General features: G+C 32.6%; 1 protein-coding gene across 1 annotated transcript; it reads left to right on the forward strand.

The window, feature by feature from the left end:
- Positions 1 to 3360: 3360 nt before the first annotated feature.
- Positions 3361 to 22373, forward strand: LOC148620902 (uncharacterized). The gene is made up of 7 exons (XM_088574775.1): positions 3361 to 4082; positions 11424 to 11714; positions 12745 to 12819; positions 12961 to 13125; positions 13916 to 14170; positions 14428 to 14538; positions 19008 to 22373. Exons 1-7 carry the CDS (start codon positions 3657 to 3659, stop codon positions 19368 to 19370), a joined length of 1686 nt encoding a protein of 561 aa, XP_088430901.1. The 5' UTR covers positions 3361 to 3656; the 3' UTR covers positions 19371 to 22373.
- The last annotated feature ends 3 nt before the right edge of the window (positions 22374 to 22376 follow it).

Raw genomic sequence — 22376 nt, forward strand, 5'->3', positions numbered from 1 at the left:
TGACCCGTTGAATAAATCAGTTTTCATAGTGCAGATGGATACACCATAACGATCCACGAGTTCATGATGACGACAATAAAACTTCTGTAGTGGTGACTTCGATCTTGTAGCAACATAACCCTGTTTTAGAAGCCTATTTTTTTAGAGTTCTAGCGCGATACAAAAAGTCTCCGTTGTTTCTGCAAGCTCTGACATAAAGTATGAGTTGTGATATGAACACTCCCTACGCAGGTGCTGAAGGGATGTTGCCACAGATGAAAGGAAAGTTGACAATTCTGAATGAAAAGTCATCACGTTTGTCGTAAAGTTTGGTCAATAGTTTTCCTTTACCATGGATTTCTAAGTGTATGTCAAAACATGAGGCTGACGTTACAGTGTCTGTAGTATCCCTTATCTGGAGTTCTTTGGGGTAGATGTATCAAATCCCCGAAATTATGATTGTGTAAAGATAATACGTCATCTATACAGCGGAAAATGAGATGACAAGATCTAGCCAAACAATGTTCTTTCTTTCGGATCAGATCAGCTATAAAGTTAGTCTCATAAGAGTGAAGGAATAGGTTAGCAAGTAAAGGAGCATACTTTGTTCCCATTGGAATGCCGACCGTTTGGTGATAAACACGTCCACCACACTGGACAAATATTTTGTCGATTAAAAATTCCAGCATTTTATAAACATCTTCTGTATATTTGGAAGATGATTTGGAATTATTTCTTACAAAGTATGAGAAATCACTACCAAAAACTATATATTTGTATCTAGGTGTACCTTTTTTTTTTTGAAAAAAAAACAACGATGTATGATGTTTTTAATTCGGGATTTTAACTGAGTATGGGGAATAGAAGTATACAGTGTTGAAAAATCATAGGTTTTAATGCTATTATATTCAGGTAATAGTCTTGAACTGATCGTCTCCAAAAGATCTTTCGAATTTTTCAGGATCCACATTGAATTAATACCACTACGGGAGTAAAAAATGTTGTGATAGGACTGCAGACTCTCTTTGTTAGTTGTGAGTACAGAAGTTAAAAGTTTTGAAAGAGGTTTGGTGATACATTTTGCAGATCCAGCTATGAAACGTTGTTTGTATGGGTTTTTGTGGAGTTTAGGAATCCAGTACATAGACGGTAAATCACAATCGTCGTCCTTGTTAGAGAGACCGAAAGGGGATAGCACATATTTATGGTTTTCCACAATCTCTTCTTTGGAGAGTGTGGTAGCAGTAAAAGTCTTATCACTGCTATTATTAAAGAGTAGTACTCAGAACGAAATAACTTAGCAACTTAAAAAGGTTGGCAACTTTTTTTAATAAGCATATCTTGGTTTTGATTAATGCCATTTGTATTAACAAAAAATATGTTTTACTTGTATTGAAGCGAAATGTTTCAAAGACGAATACTTACAAATTACTTTGTGGCTTACCTTTAGATCCTGGTTTCCATAACAACACTGCACTTCATTTTTTTGGCAAACAGACGGAATCATGTTTCTAATATACAAATCTATCAACCTATGTAGGTCTGCAAAAATACCTCTAAGGGGGGGTGTTCGTTATCTGGCCCATAGACTATTTTGGTTTAAGTTGAAGGGGTACAAATAATGGATTTTAAGTTGCCAAGTTATTTCGATTCTGTGTACTAGTTTTTAATATGTTCCTTATTTTAAAATCATGACAATAACTTATAAACTTTAATCATAAATATTAATCCTCTCTTAATATTTAAAATAAATTAATCTTCTTCATTTCAAAAAACTAATTACATTCTAGTATTCCAATGGAAAATTCCCCTTGAACAATTCTCAGTTCGAAAATTATAGTCAGTCCATAACATGGTTGGGATCGAAATTTCTTTTCTAGTCAACGCTTATAAAATTTCTAAATGTCCCATAACACAAATATATATAGATGCTGAAAAAAAGTATTAAGGTCTTGAATTTGGCTGAAATGAAACGTGTGACGGTTTTGGCTAATTTTTCATTATTATCTCCCCTTAATACACATGGTAAAGTGAATTTTACTCTCGTTTGGCAGATATATTTCAATACTGTTTAGCGGATTTGATAGTCCTATTTAACAATTACTTGTAGGTATTGTTCATTTTAAATGATTATCTTTTTAGACTAAAATTTTGAAGAGCCAATTTTACTTCTGTACCAAAACAAGTTTGATATAAGATTTACATATAGTCTAAATGTGTAATGAATATATTGATGTGGAATTTGCATTACAAAGTTTATTTCATAGGAGTTGTATAAATCCGTCTATTTTCTTATTAACTTTTGGAAACCTGATTCATATCGGAAAACTCCATCTAAATGTTGGTTTGAAAACTTAAGTAGTTTGATTTTAACTTTGCTAAATTTCAAACTAAATTCTGACTTTGAAATAAAGTAAAATATAAAGCTTACTTAGCTAATTTAGGTCCGTCATCACTTTGCGTCCTCTTTAGGGTTAATTTTTAGTCCGTCCTCTTTATTTACCTTGCCAGTGCCGTCTATTTAAAAGCCGTATTGTTTTTGAAAAGTGCTATTGCATAAATTACTTCTATTTTTGAAACATTTACACAAACTTTGTACATTGTTGAATTTGAAATATTTATACTGATGTTTACAAATGTTGATGTTCTGGTATATAAAATATGAAAACTAATAAAGTCTTGAGTCTTATTGCCATTTAAAAAGCTCAGATTTCAGTGGAACGAATTAGTCTAGAATGCTGCAACATTATGGTATACACTGTCGTCGTTAACTGTTGATATAAGGTCTGTCGTCTGTTGTTTCGTTTGAAGGTTCATATAGAGTACTTTACAGGTTTTCTTTCTATTTGTTCAGACAGATATATACAGATAAAAAAAAAAAACAATTCTAGACCATTCTAGTACACAGGGGGTACGGATAAGCATATTGTCCGAACCCGCCCTGTTACACATGGAAAACTTCCTGTCACCTAGCTATCAATTATTTATTAAAAACACCAATACTTCTGTATATTTTCAAAAGCTTACCCAGGCCCATCGCACCAGACGCACGGACTCCCGTTTTCGTGAAAAAAATGGTTGAATTGAAAAAAAATCACTAGTGGAGAATTACAGAGGGCGATCTCCCGTTCTTCAAACCCTGTACTCGTCCAGAATTTGTATCTGATCTTTGTAATCGTTTCACTTTTTTCAAGGCATTCTCAAAATCGTCGGGGATAAAGTACGCGGGCGTCAGAGAACACACCTAAAGTAGAAGTGTGCAATTATAAACGGAAACGCAAATGATTTAAGTTCACATCGAAAATTTAGAGAAAATCCCCTACTTAGTTGTTATATTGAAATGTGCTATATATCAATCAATAATTGAATGAAACAGACTATATCTAATTGGATAGCGGAGGGGAATCCCCGTGTTCTAAATTAAGGAGTGAAAATACGAAAAACAGTGTGTTTTCATTGCGGTAACTCCTGGACGTCAGTCAGTTTTAGCGTAAAATACCTTCATTCTGTAATTTCAAAGGGATTTTATAGTGATATCGTTTATAACGGCCAACTATTGAAATACTGATTTCATGAATTACGTTCAAATGTTTTCATCCACTACAAAGATTTTATACTGAATATTCGTATTCGAAAGCACGGTATTACCTCGGAGACAACCATATTAGGGAATTATCATGAGCCAACAATCTTCATCTCCTGAATCATCTATGATGCCACTTAGTGTGGAACAGGAGAGGGATTCATACAAGGAGAAAGTTGAACATCTCAAAATTATGATTACGAAATATAAACAAGAGATTCAGGCACAAAAAATTAGAAAAGAAGGAGTGGAGACTGTGTCTAAACTTTTACACGAAGCAAGAGAAGAAAATTCAAACTTGACAAAGAAAAATCTTGCCCTTGAAACGGTTGTGAGGAATTTGCAGTCACGCTTATCATCGAACGGGATGTCGAATGAATTCGGCTTAGAGGAAGACGAATCGTTTATTCCTGGTTCATCGAAAAGATTACTTGACAATTTAGCAAGGGAAAATAAACGACTTCGTTCCCTCATTCAAGTTTCAACAGCTGATCCGGAAGAAATAACAAAACTGCAACAGGTTTGTTTTTCCATTTTGATTGGTTGACCTTATCACCAATGAAACATGTTTCCTGCTATGCTTAGGGGTTTTCTTTCAGGTTCGGTTTGGTTTATAGAGCAGAATTTTAGATAATTATTGGATTACTATTCAATTATTTTCTATAAAAAAAAACCCCAATATATGGTTTCTTTCTAAAGAAAAGATTTCAAGTACATGTAACAGTTTGCTGTTTTTAAGAATTCATGAAATTGTTTAATTTTATTTGAAACATGGAACTAGTGCATATAAAGATACCTGTTTGAAGTTAAAGTAACATTCTGTATATGGTATTTTTGTAAGTTGTGAGTTATTATTTTTTTAAGTCTGCAATTTCCAGTTTAATCAATAAGAATTTTTTCTGAAAATACCTTAAACAGAAAAGTTCAAAATGCATACATATATTACTGAACATTTCCATGTAGATGTATGACAGAAAGTTTTAATTTAAGATGTTTTTTTTTAATCTTTGAAATACATTTACCAATTGAAAAGCAAAACCAGTAAAATACATGTACAATGTACATTGTACAGTTGTATACATGCATGTCCAATTTAACTGCAAAATAAAAATCGTACATTGTACATGTATTTACACTATTCTGCTTTTTTAGGTGTAACAAGCATTTATAACAATTATAAAGCATGGCTGAAGATTGTATTTATGATATTTTCTTTATAGAGATTCCCTACTGTATATTTGTACATGTGCATGCAGCAATTAAGGACATGTTATGTATACCAAGCGCACTAGAAAATGATAATTTTGTAATACTTGTAAGAAGTTGTGACTCAAGACAGTATACATGTAGACAGTTTAATATCCTGAAGTTTACAGGAATTTCATTTAAATGATAATTGACAGAACTTGTCAATCACCCTGAAAGAAAAAATAGTCCAAATTAAGTATATAAACATGCATCTTAAATTAAATATTGGTTCATATATACATGTACATGTACTGGTGCATGTACTTGTATCTGTTTTACATACATTTTGTATGGTATTTATAGGTATATTTGTACACTATTATATTGGCTTAGAATTTAAATATACAATGTACACTGTAGATACATGTACATGTATATAGTTTACTTGAAAATGTGAACTGTTGATTCAATGTTCATGTCCTGTCAACTTCACATAGAATTGTATCTACATTATGGGTAAACAGATCACAAATTGAATTGGTCCCCATTACAATTAAAATAGCAACCATTTGATTTTTTATGGGGGCTAGGATCAAATTTTAAATTGAACAGTTGGGTAAATCCAAAACACATAAACAAGGAACTCGTACTCATGTACATTTTGTGTATCCCCTGCAGCTGCAAAAAAAGTCGAAGGGCAAAAGTTCCATAACTCCTGTAGAATAACAATATTTGTTTAATCAAAATTGTGGCGCAATATGATCAACTACATGTACATATTGCAACTAACAATCCTTCAGAATTCATAATTATTGCATTCTTCCAATTATTCATACATGTAAGCATATAATGTACAAATGTATGCAGTGATGAGATTAGGCATTGTTTCAAGTTTTGGAATGTGTCCAGATGTTCTGTAATTACCTGTAATATGTTTTGATATTGTTCTGTCTAAACTGTCTACATGCATTCACATACATGCATGTTGTATAATTGTCTTGTTAAATTTCTCAGATTTTGCCTAAATCTTATTTTATACAACTGCAATGAAATTGCTGTTGTAATACATTAGCATGCCTTTGTTATCTGGCATCAATAGACAATTTGGTTTCCAGACAATAAGTTTAGAATAAGCACATGTACAAATTTGTATGTGGATCTCTATGAAATTGTACAAGGTGCCATCCACAAAGGCTGATATTGATTTCTGAAGTTGTGACTTAATTGAACCATCTAGGAATTTATAAGGGCCAAACAATTTACAAAAGTAATTGTAGAATGCAATGTACATGTACTTGCGGAGCGTAGTGTAGGGAGGGTTACGTTATCGGATCTATATTTATCATGTCTCAAATATTTAATCACAGTCAAAATTCAGAGCTGCACCAAGCTTGAATGCTCAATCAGTGTGACTATACTTGCTCAGCTGCATCCTGTGAAGCATTTTATCACATTTGAATATGTGATAAAGGTCTTACAGAAGTTTTTATCATTTTAACATCTATGAATATATGAATTAGAAAATGTTTCATAAGTATTCACAAAAAGGCTTGACCTACAATGTACATTATATGTACAAATGTATATTCACTGTCATATTTATTTCCTTATGAGCAAGTTAATAAGACAGTTAATGTCATCTTTGAAAATGTTTTTTTATAAATGATTAAGAGTATTGATGTTTGATGACATGGGACCTGACAAAAAGTAATGTTTGGGTTTTTTTGCCCTTAAAGAAATTTCCACATCAAAATCTATGGATCATAAATGACAAGACTGTTATAAGATTGTACAATGTAATTCATGTGATTGTATGTACAATGTAGGTTTATTTATTACATTTAGATACAAAATATAACAATGTAGCTGCTGTGTATCCATTTGGGGTTCCAAAGGGTAGAACACCCACTCCTCTTTGTTCAAATATTTTGTTGATTTTGTGCCAAAATTGGCATAAATGAGCAAGTGATTGCCTGCACTTCCCCTTTTATAACTTTCTTGATCTGTCCTGATGTAGTCAACTAGTCTACATGTACAGTGTACATGTATGTTCATTTTCAAACAATGTTTATGCATTTAATGTGCAGTTTGACACTTTCAGTTACCCCCTAGCATATATGACAGCTTCAAATCTTGATACATTCACATGCATGACAAATTGTACTAGTATATACATGTACGTGTGCATATATATGTACTTGAAAAAAGTTACAATAACAACATGTACATATTTAAAGGTAAAAGCGTTTTTCAATACAAACAAGCTTTTTAGCTCACCTGGCCAAAGGCCATGTGAGCTTTTGCCATCACTTGGCGTCCGTCCGTAAACTTTTACATTTCAATCTTCTTCTCTGAAACCACAGGGCCAAATAAAACACAAATGTTCACTGGTATGAGGGGATGAAAGTTTGTGATTTTGGTGCCGATCGGAAATTCAAGATGGCCGCCACCGAGGATCTTAGTTTAACATTGGACCCTATGGGAGAAACATGTAAAAATCTTCTTCTCGGAAACCACTTGACCAAATTAAACAAAACTTGACACAAATGTTCACTGATATGAGCGAATGAAAGTTTGTGATTTTGGTGCCAATCGGAAATTCAAAATGGCCGCCACCGAGGATCTTAGTTTAACATTGGACCCTATGGGAAAAACATGTAAACATCTTCTTCTCGGAAACCACTTGACCAAATTAAACAAAACTTGACACTATTAAATGTTCACTGATATGAGCGAATGAAAGTTTGTGATTTTGGTGGCGATCAGAAATTCAAGATGGCCGCCACCGAGGATCTTAGTTTAACATTGGACCCTATGGGAAAAACATGTAAAAATCTTCTTCTCGGAAACCGCTTGACCAAATTAAACAAAACTTGACACAAATGTTCACTTTTATGAAGGGATGTAAGTTTGTGATTTTGGTGCCAATCGGAAATTCAAAATGGCCGCCACCGAGGATCTTACTTTAACATTGGACCCTATGAGAAAAACACGTAAAAATCTTTTTCTCGGAAACCGCTTGACCAAATGAAACAAAACTGGAAACAAATGATCGTTGGCATGAGGAGATGAAAGCTTGTGATTCTTTTGCCATTTCAAAATGGCTGCCACTGTGGATCTTAACTTAACATTGGAGCCTATCGGAAAAACATGTCTGAAACCACTGGGCCAAATGAAACCAAACTTGACAACAAACAATTGTTTACTAAGGGTAAAAAAAAAAGCAATAGCCCCCCCCCCCCCACACACAAATAAAAATTTAATGGTAGTTGCCTTATAGAAATATGTAGTGAAAGTATGTCCTTAGTAGTATTATGTAGGTACAATAATTTGACAGGTTTTATATGCTGACTGGGCATTTATTGCAGTTCATAAAATTAAATGAATGTTCATAGTACTGAACTATATTGGTGGAAAACTCTAACCATACTTGTAGACAAGTTGAATTTACATCTTATGTTTTACTTTTTTGTCCAAAGTATACTTGATTAAATGTTAAGACTGTACTTGCTATTGCTGGTCATGTACCAATAAACATTGATTTATTATAGGCATCAGAGGGTCTTAACTGGGAACTATAAAAACTAGCTTCCCTGTAGATTTGATTCAATGTTTGTTGGTCTCAATGGGATGGCTGTATTCTCATACACATGCTTCAATGTAAGTTATCATTTGTTTAGAAAGTTCGTTGACAAAATCATAGTTTTCAGAAAGTTATAGGATGGTGCTCCGAGATTGGAGGACCATACAAAAAGCTATGTTAGATTAAAAAAAAATATTTGCTATGTCTATCATTTATACTATTAATTTATTCAATGATAAATTTTGCTGATATTTAAGCCTAGTTCACAATAGAAGAGTCACATATTTGAAACTTGTTATTTCAAAAATTATTTAGCTGCCAATGTACCCAAATTTTTAGACAAAACTGTTGACCATCAAACCTGATATTTTTAGCCAAGGCCAAAAAAATTCTGTCTGTTCACGGCAACATCTTCAAATAAAAAAGTTAAGGTCAGTGGTTCAGCATTATATTTATTCTATTTTTTAAAAATCCATTTTATCGAATGTATTTATATTCAATACTGGAAATGCATCCATATTTATATTCTTGTTGATAAAATGAGTCAATTTCTAACACAAACATAACCTAGAAGCACTGATAAGCATTATAACTACAGAAAAAAATATTGAATTTGCTTTCAATTTTTTGGGGGGCCTAATGTTATGGCAGACATAACTTTTTTATTACCTGTTGTTTATGCAAAAATGTATCTATTAACAAGCTCCATCCTGTAAGGTTAATTTCAGATTTGTTCATTTATTAAAAGTGTTGAAAAAAATATATTGTTTACCTTTTTGTGAAGCCTTTAACAGAAGTCAAGAAAAAGTGACACTTTGGTATGGTGAATATGGCAGCAAACATGGAGTTAACATTATTGTTTTAAGTTGTTCAACATTAACCACTTATAGTAACCCTTTGATATGCAGTTGCATTAGCATCAGTGCGGATCAGTTTTGCCATCGTTGTATGTCTATGCCTCCACAGTCATTACCCACTGCCTTTGACATTTCCAGCCATTAATGTCAAATGTTAATGATTTTGATTAGGTTTAACATCAAACACTGACGGTAGCTTATTAGAATTTGGTATGCACTTGCATCAGTACAGATCAGTTTTAGTACCATTTTATGTCTGTGACTATGCACCAGCAGTCACACTTCACTGACTGTAATTAGGGCCCCCGCATCGTGAGATTCGGAAGCCGTATAGTTTTCACTTTGTCTGTCTGTCCATCCGTCCGTCTGTCTGTCAACAATTATTTTCGTCAAAGTTATCTTAGTTACTACTAATGGGAATGATTTTATATTTGATCTGAAGCTTGATAATGATGAGTTGTACCGTGTAGCCAATTTTCAGTTCAGTCTTGCGACCACTTCCTGTTTGCCAAGACTTTGAAATTTTCCTTTACCATACAACAAAATAAAATTTTCGTCAAATTTTCTCAGTTACTACTAATGGAAATAATTTGATATTTGGTATGAAGCTTTATAATCGACTTTTGTAGAAACCAGATTATTGACTTAACCAGAAGCAATCGGTGTTTGGTTTTATTTATGAAAAAGAACGGATATGGAGTTAATGTCAAGGAGACAACCTCCCATCTCCAAAGTTTCCGCTCGAGAAAATATACATCTAGAGGTCGCCACATGATCTTCAACAAGTGGGAAATTTCCTCCATGTAGCAAGCTCTAAATTGCCCCAATAAAAACAAAGTGGATAAATCAGTGAACACAATACTGAGGGGGAGCTGGAGGGGGTCTGATCCCGGAATCCCGACTTTATTTTTACTAAATCCCGAAATCCCGAACAACAAAGGAACTTAAAAACTGCTAAAATCCCGATTCCCGGTGGATTTATTTCCCGAAATCCCGGGCTTAATTCTTAGAAATCCCGAAATCCTGAGCTTAAAAACCTCTGATCCCAGCATCCCGAAAAAGGTCCGGCCCTTCCTCAATACTATATCAGTTTATCATTTATGGTAAGAAACTAAAATCTTTTAAAAAAACACAACTACATGCCAGTGACTATATTTCCTGCCTTGGGACAGGCGCAAACAATATGCAGCGGGGTTAAACTAGTTTTGTTGGATCCAAACCCTCCCCCTCTATACGGTCAAAGGCTAAAATAAATACAAAGTTAGACACACAGTAAAAATCAACCTGAAATACATCCAATTCATTAGAAAAGTACCTCAACAATTATTAACAATAACATAGAAGACAAACAAATGAGGTATAAACAATGAATGCTCGCAGTTACTGAAAGCAAGCTCAGGACACAAATAAGGATGACAAATCTTCAAGCCTCCCAACACAAAAAATATCAGTTACAAAACTTCCAAAGGATTTAGAACTGCAACATCATAGACTATGTTGGTCTAGCAAGAAGTTGTGCAATGACTAAAATGCTAAAATATGAATGATTAAGTTATAATGTAATGATCTAATAAGAGTATCAATATTTTTTCCTACAAAGACAAGATTTAATGATCTGACAACAATGTCGAATTTATATCCTTTATGAATCAGTCTATTTAAATAATTCTTAAGATTTGATGGACATTGTTTGCATTTATGTGCCTTGTAAACTATATTTCCATACAAAACTGGATGTGAAATGCCTAGTTTAATAAGATTAGTTTTTTAGCAAAGTAATCATGTTGGAGGCTAAGAAACGCTGTGTTTTGCGGAAATTTCATGGATTCCGCAAAACAATGGCAATTTCTGCATTTTTAAAGGCCTGGTTCCGGATTTTAGTATGTTGGGGTTGCAAACTATGCATTATGTCCCCTTTCCAACCTGTCCCATGCAATAATTCCTGTTTACCAATGCTTTAAATTGCAAGAAAATCTTCATCTAAGGAAAATTCCTTGTAAATTTACGCAAAATTATATGAAATATTTAGCAAGTAATTAAACCAGGTGAGCGATACAGGCTCACGTGAGCCTCTGGTTTTTATGGAACCTTGCTTGTAATTAAGTGCATGCTTTGACTAGGTTTAAGTCTGAAACAGATATTGCAGGTTGACATCAATATATTAAGTTAAAATGACTCTTTGAGTAATTGCACTTCACATTTTCTGCACCTATAGTATTTTTTTTTCTTGTAGGTCATTGAAGTGAAAAATTCAGAGATTGATCAATTAAAAAGAACAATTACAGATCAAGCAGAAAAAATACAGAGTTCGGAAAAACTACTGAAAGCAAGTGATTGTGATAAACTTACAGAGATAAGTAAACTGAGAGAAAAAGTTAACTCAATGAGGAATGAGTGTGAAACTCGGGATATTTTGTGTTCATCACTGGCTGAGGAGACTAATACCCTAAAACAACAACTGCACGAGGTAGCGGTTCACTGCCAACAACTTGCCTCTAAATTGGAGCGTAGTGAGAGGAGTAAGGTATGAGTTCATTGTTTGATAAATTGAATTTCTGGATATTTTTATGCTTGTCATTTGACAGAAGTTTAACAGTCTATCCCTCTTATTGTTGACATACCTACATGCACCAGTATGATACAAAAACTAAAAAACACCAAGGGATTATTTAAATTTTTTTTCATAATGATAATAAGCTTCTTTTGTGTATACTTGCACCTGTCTTCCTGGAAATGAAGTTTTTGGACCCGGGTACATGGATTTTGCACTGTTTTTCAGTCTGTCAGCTCATCTATCCACATATCGTGTACATATTGTGATGAATACAAAATAGGAGGAAGAGGGTTTTTTTATGTGCTATTTAAAAATGAATTGTCAAAATTTAAAGATAAAATGTATTTGTTTATAAAGCGAATTACACAATTATACTGAGGTCACATTCTTAACAACAGGAAGAGCATACTTTCAGCATGACCTATACTGTCATGGTTTGTTCACACCTTGCACAAAAACAGGTCCTTATGTGTTCAGAATATCAAAAATGATGAGGAAGTTATTATGTGACAATAGGGTAAAAAGGAGTTGATCTCTTATTTTAGAGTATTATATATATTATGTGCATGAATATCAATTATAGTGAAAAATATTATTTGACACACATTAGACCTGAAGTTTGTTTTAGTGAAAGTTTTTTAACGACAAGGAAGTGAGCCGTAGTCCCACTCTCCTCAACCTGGTACTCACTCATTTAAAGATTATTGAGAAACCTGTTTAAACTGAACTATAAAGAAACCAAAAACCTGTCCAAATCAGACACTTTTTGAAGTCCCTTCATAGCAGTTTAAATGTATTTGGAACTTGAGTAAACCAAACAAGTGTCTAATCCAAACAGATTCTACAGTACAAAATAGTTTGGTTTAGACAGATTTCACTGTGCCACGATCATACAATATAGCTTGTGGATAGATAAGATAAGACCTGCCTAAACTATGGGGAGTAGATAATAAAATAGCAATGAAACAATAATGAATATTCATGATGATGACTTTTGTAGGGAGGTAGTGTTAACCAGTTAGATATTGAGAAGTTACATGAAGAAAATGCTGGTCTTAAAGATAAATTAAGTGAGGTAAGTTTTGAATATTGATTATTGTACTTTCATATTCATGGGCTCATAAATTTTGTTAAGTCTTGTCAACAAAGTCATATGATCAGTGCTACATGTACATTTGTTCAATAGTACAAGTTTTTTCTACTACATTTTTTTTAGCTTGTGAAAATGAACAAGAGATGGCAGGAGTATATGTCACAGAAAGAGAGATATTGGCAACAGTTAGAATCTAACCATGTTCATCCGGAACGTATACAAGCAATCAATGCAGCTTTAGAGGATGCCAGTAGACGCTTACTGAAGTTAGAACAAGAAAAGAAACAGGTACGAATGCTGTATAGTATGAAGCAGCATATAGCAGATATGTTTTGAAAACATATGAAAAATATATGTTTCTGATTAACAAATTAATTCATGAAAAACAATTAAAATAAAAATCATGTGGTGTTTATATGTTTTCAAAAGGATTTCACATACGAAATGAGTACTGTAAACATATTAATTTTCATGGTTGTTAATTTTGGCGGATTCTGTCAAGTGAACATATTTGCGGGTATCAAATTTCATGGTTTCCAAAAAATGATTAGCACTATATAGTGTAAAAAGTCAATTTCATGTGTACTATTTTTCGCGGTTTTCTGTCTACCATGAGAATAGCGAAAAATTAGTAAGTTTACAGTACGGTTTTCATATGAATTTCGAAAACATACGATTTCATGTTGTTTTTTTTTTAAGCACAAAAATGTATTTTTCCATACTGTTCATAAGCATATGTACCCATATGTTCTAAAACATGTTACAGTTTTTCCTATGTATAACTTAGAAGAAAACAGAATCATAGGAGAATCAAAACTAGGGATCTGGAAGTACAGAATCACCAGCATTCAGATTAGTCAGGACCTGTGTACGGTTTTCACATTTCTGTCTACACACAGGAGTTTTTTCTTTTTTAATTCAGTTTCTGTCAAACTAAAATAAGAATATCTTTTATTTAAACATAATGAGTACAATTTGTATAGGTTACCATTATCTGCAGGAACTCAGTGCGATAATATTGGTTTAATGATCTTTGCAATATTTTGTAAAAAGACAAAAATATTTTGATTTATTTCAGATTCAAGATGAACTTGATGAAAGAAACCAACAGCTGATATCCAAATCATCAGAACTGAACAAATTACAACAGGATATGCAGGGATTCCAAGGCAATGATGATGGACATATACGTAGTGACACAGAAACTATTAGTGCTCTGAAAGCTCAAATACAAATATGTACAGAAGATTTTGAGTCAGAGAGACGTGACAGAGAAAAAGCACAAAACAGAGTTGCTGAACTTGAAGCTGAGTTAGCACAGTTTAAGAGAATGGTAATTCATTGAGACTGTCTGAATACATATACTAATTTATAAACATGTGTGTCTTTTTTTGGAAAGGAAAAGTTTTATTTTCTGTTATAGTAGATAGATGTTTGGTCAAAACGTCACACAATAGTGCATGTACTTGAATATCAGTTTGAACCTAAATGCAAATTTTTTTATAGATATACATGTATGGTTAATGGGATATTGTTGAAAGCGTTAAAACCAGTTTCTGCAATTTCAGGAATGTATTTTTTTTTTTGCAGAGACCTGAAGATTCTCGACTACCTCATCAGAATTTATTTGAACAAAGGAACCAATCACCTGAGGTGTATGGTAACTTTAATCTTCCTAGCCAGTACAATAGAGAAGTTCCTGTAAGTTATTTGAGTTATATTCTGAATTATCACAAGTTTTATTCAGAATTACAGGTACTGCCTTTGGTTCTGGTAAAGTCAAGCCTGTCATAGTGACCACCTATATTCAGCAATAACCCATCTTAATAGACTATGAGTACAGTATCCTCACATGGTGTATGCTACATAAAATTAACCTATTTGTAATGACCACCTGTCTTATGTGACCTTGATTTTGCCCTTTCTTGGAAGGTTACTTAGGACAGATTTCACTGTTCTTTCAGTTAAATAAGAATTATCACAACTTTGAGTAATATTTGGACAATTTTTCCATGATTCATTGTAGGAAACCCATGGTTGATTACGCAGCATTACCTTGTCTTCCTACATTATGTAGTAAGGCATCACCGTATAATCAACCTAAAATATCCATGATTAGACTCCATATCAAAGTGAAAATACCAATGAATGTGAGAGACTAATGCTACGTTTGCCATTGTTAATGTAAACATTGAAACTGAAGTCATCAAAGACAAAATAGTGACTATAGATTATAATTAGTTGTCTTCACTCAGATTGCTTTTCTTGCTTTTACTCTGCCAGCTCAATCAAGAAACTCAATTCTATTTAAATGATACTGAAATTCTATGAATATATGTTGTAATAAATACCTCAGTATCTAGTTTGTATGCTTTTGTCTCAAGCGGGAGGGACATGAATCCATTTTCTACACGAAGAGTTACAGTATCAGTATTTTGTTCCTTGTATTTGATGTAGAACATTGATCCAGTTGTATTTTCTCAATGACAAGTCATTTCCTTTTGCATAAAGTATTAAATATTACTGTAATTGTGCCATAACCATAGTTTCTTTTTTTATTTTTAACAAATATCTATAAATAAAAGATCCAGAAAACAGCATGAAAATATTAAACATCTGTGAAGTTTCATTGGGATGGCATAATTTACTGGTAGTTAAACCTGTATAATATAATATTCCACAAACATGGATTTAAATGAAATTCTGTTATTTGATTGGACAAAAAAATTAATTGGATGAAGGAGCTGATTTCAACTCTGTCTCTATTTGACAGATTGATGCATTTCTTAAATTATTTGACACTTGTTCTATGAGTTCTTAAATTTGTCCTTTCAATAATTTTAACCTGTCAATTCCAACAACTAAATGGTTAAATTTTATTCATTTAAGCATAGTCCTACTTTTTATTATATGTTCATGTATTTGTCATGGAAATGGCCTGTAACTAACCAAGACTATTGTGTAATGTTTTGAACTTTCTGGTCTTTATCATAGGAAATGCCTGTAACTAGTCAGGACTATTGTGTAGTGTTTTGAACTTTCTGGTCTTTATCATAGGAAATGCCTGTAACTAGTCAGGACTATTGTGTAATGTTTTGAACTTTCTGGTCTTTATCATGGGAAATGCATGTAACTAGTCAAGACTATTCTTTATCATGGGAAATGCCTGTAACTAGTCAGGACTATTGTGTAGTGTTTTGAACTTTCTGGTCTTTATCATGGGAAATGCCTGTAACTAGTCAAGACTATTCTTTATCATGGGAAATGCCTGTAACTAGTCAGGACTATTGTGTAGTGTTTTGAACTTTCTGGTCTTTATCATGGGAAATGCCTGTAACTAGTCAAGACTATTGTGTAATGTTTTGAACTTTCTGGTCTTTATCATAGGAAATGCATGTAACTAGTCAGGACTATTGTGTAGTGTTTTGAACTTTCTGGTCATTATCATGGTGAATGCTTGTAACTAGTCAAGACTATTGTGTAATTTTTTTAACTTTCTGGTCTTTATTGCCGTGATATTGCAATTTGTTATACAGACTTTCCTTTCAGACTTTGCCAAGAGTTTATCAGTCAGGTAATTTTGTTATTACCCGTCAATTTTATATGACAGCAACAAATTTTTAGTTGTATATTGGTATGGCACTGTTGTTGTCCATGTCATCATCGTCATCGGTCTCATCCTTGTTGTCCTTGTCATCGTCTATAGACACTTGCTTTTTGGCCAATAAGTCAGGTATTAGTTGGTGGATCTTTATAAAATGTTATGAAAAGGGAACAAATCACAAAAGGAAGGTTGGTAATGTTTTTTTTGGGGATTATAGCCCCAACAGTTTTAGAATTAGAGGCCAATAAAGGACCAAAACAAGCATTTCATAGGATTCATCAGTTTGACTCCAATAAAAGCTTACGATTGTCTATGATATTGTTCCACAATATTTGATACCACAATGGTCAGACTTTGAATGAATGATTTTTGGGTTGAGCCTTGAACTTTTCAGAAATTAGGGCTAAAAATGTGCATTTTCCTGATGTTCAAACAATTACTTGACTATTATTTATTTTTGGTTTTATTTCCAAATTATTTAATTATTGGATATGTTTTGAAAATCTGTGGCCGTGTATTTCAATCAAATTTCAGATATCTCTTATGGTTTTTGAGTTATAAGGGGTCAAGGGGGCCACACTCCGAAAAATCAATTCTTCTATCTTTGGTCCGATTTGAAATTTTTAAAAGTTTTTATTTGATTTCTTATGAAAATCTCTTCCTTCATTTTTCAATGAGATGTCAGATATCTTTTACTTTTTTGGGGTTTTAATTTTTTGTCTGATTGTGAAAATTTGTAATTGAATTTCAAGTTTTGTGCTATATTGTGTCCAAACCAGTTGTTTTATCCATAATGAATTGTAAGTTCCTACTGGCTTGTCAAAAAGATCATCAGTACAGAAAGTAGAATGGATTGTTGTTAGATCCTATATGCAGTCACTGAATGGAACAATTGATAGGTCTAATTTTAATTAGATTGCCATGCATCATTGTGTCCATCCATTTATAAGCCATACATTGTAAGCACACTCACACTGAGATTTCTCAATGAATTTGGATAAAGTTCATACCAATTGTTTCTACTCAATGAATCTATCTGACAAATTTTAAAATTAATGATGACCAGCAATATTGTGAGAGTTATGTCCCTTGAAAATTTAAATTTCTGCAGATTTCCCCATATCTTTGTTGTTTTAGCATGAAACTTTTTGTACATCCATGCAATAAGTTATAAAGTATCTGAACTCCAGAGGTTGTACATTTTTAATGTTTAATGTTATTTGTAATTTGAGTTGAGTCATGCTGTACTTCTGAAATAGGATATTGTGTAAGCATATAAAAAATATATTAAATTAAAACAAATCGGAAGTTCTGATATCATTTTTCCCTCAACACCCTTCCTTGTTTCAGATGGCTGTTTCAGTCCTTGATTATCACAACTTCTGTATAATCAGGAAGTTAATTTGGGGTCAGAGGTCTTATCTGTTAATTTCAGGATCAATTTCCTCTTCTGGTTTCATACATTTGTAATTTGGGATTTAATTTCCAGAAAAAACCCAGAAGGTTAATTTACCTAATTTATAGAAAATCTTTTTAAACTTGCATCTTCATTTTTATGCTTAATTAATGTTTGCATTTGGTCAAGGATATTGTGTAAAGAAGCACAATTTTGAAACTTTGCCAGAATCTTTATAATACACAAAATCCCAATAGTTAAGTCACATTATATATGGTGTAAGTATAAATAGATTTGCAGTAATACAAAAAATAAATACTAGCAAAATAAACTTGATTCAAAGATCCGAAAGATTTTCTTCAGTATGCACCAAGATATTTCATCTATTTGCTGGTCAATGTGTTTGTTGTACAAAATGTTAGTTCAAAAAGAAAGTTGTAAGATTTGTGATAAGTGATGGGTTGGGACTACTTTTTGAAGTGGCATTTGTTTGTATTTTCCTGTTGCTTAATGAACACCTTTTGTTTAATTTAAAACCCTTGCTATTTGCTCATTTCATACGTTATTTCTTCTTTGATTTTATTCACCTGAACATCTACCATTGCTTCACCTCTGGATATGATCCCAAAGATTCTTCTTTTAAATTATTGAGGATATTTATGATGAACTTAATAACCTTTTGTTTTGTTTGTAATACATCATGGGGAGATAAAAAGCAACTTTTAAAAAGGGGACATATTCTTAGAGCAGCAATACTATAGAAAATAACCTTAAATGGTTGAAATGGCCTTTCCAAGCTTTTTAGATACTCCAGGTCATCTGTGTTTGTCAATGATATATACACTTAGCAATTTTCACCACTAGATATATTTGGAAATTTTTCTTTAGAATGTTAGAAAATCTAGATTTTTGACAGAGTTATCTCACCTTGAAATGTGCATTTGCAGTGCATTTCTATGAATTTATAATTTACCAAAATGGTATGGAAAATCTTGTCTTCATTCTTTGTTTCCGATGGTATAAGTAGTCAAATTACACTGTTAAAGTTGTGGGTTATTTTATACCATGTTTCACCCCATGCCTGATTCTTACAGAAACTGGGATTTCTGATATTGCATAATATTTATAAATAGAATGAATGAAATAAATAACTTGCATTCCTTTTTTCAGACTACCCTAGCAGCAAGAGGCCCTTTAAGGAGAAGAGAAGATAATGTGTATGAAATGTACAACGTTGCTGACACAGTACAAACAGACTCTGCTCATAGACATGAAAAAACAGAAAAAGAGGGTACAAATTTAGCAACAAAACTAAATGCAACTGACCCAGAAACCATGTTAGATAAAGTTCCTGAACTCAATGATTTTAATTCTGTGGATAGTGATACATTTAATGAAATTGAAAAAGTGGGTGATATAAATTTAAGAAAGTGTGAAGATCTGAATTTAACTCACTGTCCACGATGCGATCACAGTTTTGAACTTGGAAATGAACAGGAGACTCAAGAACACTTAGAGAAATGTTGTGATTGATATGCTTGAAGAACTGCTAGAATAGTGATATATAAGTATTTGTCTGAAAATGTTTATACATGGTCATTTCTTGTTAGGTTTGAAGCATATACTTCACTTCTTGTGGCGGAACCATCTGGAAGGTTTCAGGGTTGGAATCTACCTTTTTTTGGAAGTTAAAAAAAAGGTTTTGTGTAATTGTTGCAGAAATGTGCAAGTAATTGGCAGGGACCCCTATCCCAATTTTTATCAATTCTAGGAACCCCGTATCTTTAATAAATTTCTGGATCCGCCTCTACCTTTGAAGTTAGTCTGAATTTCCTTTGACACAGCAACCCATCTCTTTTTAATTTAGATGTTGATATGAATGATTTAAATAAAAGAGGAAGGTTACTGGGTCAGAGAAAATTTGGACTACATGTACAATGAAGTATGCATTTGCTGATAAACCCTATATATCATTTGTATAAAGGCTTGTTTTCTTTAAGACCAAAATTCCTTTTCACTTCGATTTTATATATAGATTTGCTTGTATATAAAGACTATCCCTACAACCTACACTTTTTTAACTTCTTTTAAGGGCTGTTATAGTCAAGATTTCAATGTTTAAAATAGGCAAAAATTTGACCCTGACTTCAGTAATAATTTCTGTTCTTCATTTGAATAGTGTATTCCTAATTCACAAAATATTTAATTTCCTTAAGAGATAAAGTGCATGAAAAGGCAACTTTTTATTTGACAGGTAAAAATTTGTGTGCAGTTACAGCAAAAATATACAGAAGCTTTTTCTCCCCTTGTTTAGCGTTTAAGTTTTTTTGTGCAATCATCAAACTTTTTCACCCAAATTAAAGTCCCTGCAATGAGCTTATAGAAAATAGTTGTATGTTATGATTCTGGTCGATTTGCTATATCATCTTCTCATACAAAAACAGATTAGTTATCTGTTACTTCCTCATATATTATCAAATTCAATAGGATGTCTATTTAGTTTTCTCATCTTGTAGTGATAATGGAATTTTATTATGACTTGATATACAAAGCTGAACTTAATAGTACTAAAGATAAAAGTATTTAATTTTAGACATCAGAAGTATATGATTGGTTGAAATTTTCATAAGTTAATGGACAATAATACATGTAATAATAAACTGTTTATTAGTCTACAGCTTAGATAAGCTTTCATCAACCCAGTCCAATCTGGATTTACTTCATAAAAACCATACTTCCTGTTTCTTGAAGTTAAAATGTGAAGGATTAAATGTATAGTGGGTCACTAAACCATGACAAAGAGTGAAGACACATTCTAAGGGGAACAACTCTAGTTATATTTAGATGAAGTTCTAAAAAAGAATACAAGAGAAGTCCCCCCTCCCTCTTTTTGAGATAAAATTTCTGGTAAATATAACAGACTCAGCTCAGTGTACATTACAGCTCAAGTTGATACCAGTATTTTCATTTCCACTTTTTGTGTTATTTACATTCATATAGAAAATACTCTTGGAGATTTATATATAATTTATGATAATTTGGAAGTTTCAGTTCCTTGGTTTACTATTGCAAGTTTTGTTGAATGCCAACATGTCAGTGGAGTCAATACATTGTATTTGCACCCATCAAATCCACAACAACATTTTTTTTTAAATGCAATACAATTACATGTATGTCCATTGTGTTACATTTGTCAAATAAATCTGGGAATATTGCAAAAATCTTAGAAAGAACTAAAGACTTAATACCTTGAAAGTATTGACATTATTTAATAAAATTTGACATAACATTAAATGTTGAATAAGTATCCTTTTTTGAAGATTTTATTATAATGAATGAATCATTAGTCATATTAATTTAAAACACTCATGCTAGTGCATGTACATTTGTCAATTAATGAGGATGACTACTCAGTGAAGAGTAAACTGGTACCTTGAAATGTTAGTTAACTCATCACGTATCTGCTTGAATCTTCCTCTTAAATGTGAAAATAATTTACTCCACTGGAATTCAATTGTACATCCTTGATTACAAATGAAAATTTCACATGACATGTTTTATTTGTATTATGTATGTATATTTAAACAATGAACCCTTATATAGAACTTTTTCTGATGTGTTTAATTAGTCAAACCCATAGAACTTTTTATTTCTTTTGACAACTACCAACTACCATTTTTTAGTAGTTACAGTTAGTGAAACCTATCTAAAATGAACCTCTTTGAACCCATGTATTTGTTTGGTTAAAGCAGGTGTATGCTTTAAATAAGTTGATGTCTTGAAATTTATTTGTGGGGACGGGAAGATTTCAGGGGGTTTGGTTTACACAGGTTTCCAGAATATCGGGTGTTCAGTTTAGACAGGTTTCCAGAATATCTTGGGTTTGGTATGGTCAGTTTTCCAGAATATCTTGGGTTTGGTTTGGGCAGTTTCCCAGAATATCTTGGGTTTGATTTGGGCAGTTTCCCAGAATATCTTGGGTTTGGTTTGGGCAGTTTTCCAGAATATCTTGGGTTTGGTTTGGGCAGTTTTTACTGTACATTGTGTATTGATGCCCCACAACTTGTTTTTGCATTTATTGAGTTAAAGTCTATCAAGTACCAAGCTTAGTATTAATTTCTAAAAATGTAAGTAGAATAAATAGATTGCTTGACATTGAGGCCTATAAATTTCTAAGTCATATGATAAAGTCAGGCCATTCAAAGTAAATTTCTTGGTCCTCAGGATATTGTTTGTGAAAATCTTTGAGAAAGAGAGAGGTGAATTGCATTTCACAATTATATTCCCCCCAAGAAAACAAGGGTGTTTTTTGTATTGCTTAAAGTTAGAAAAGATGATGAGGTTCTTTTTTTGTTAACATTTTATTCATGGGTAATGAGACATCTTCAAAAGAGGTGCAGGAGGACCTGAAAACCAAGAAATGATTTTATTCAAGATTGTGATGGTTGTTATTCCAATGTCTACTATTGTTGTGATTGTAATTATTATGATATTAGTCAAAATTTAAATTTGTTGCAATAAAATGTTTTTCTTCTATTC

This window comes from Perna viridis, chromosome 3, assembly GCF_037379345.1.
Source record: "Perna viridis isolate PV_CMFRI_1.1 ecotype Kerala chromosome 3, ASM3737934v1, whole genome shotgun sequence".
In the NCBI taxonomy this organism is placed as follows: domain Eukaryota; kingdom Metazoa; phylum Mollusca; class Bivalvia; order Mytilida; family Mytilidae; genus Perna; species Perna viridis.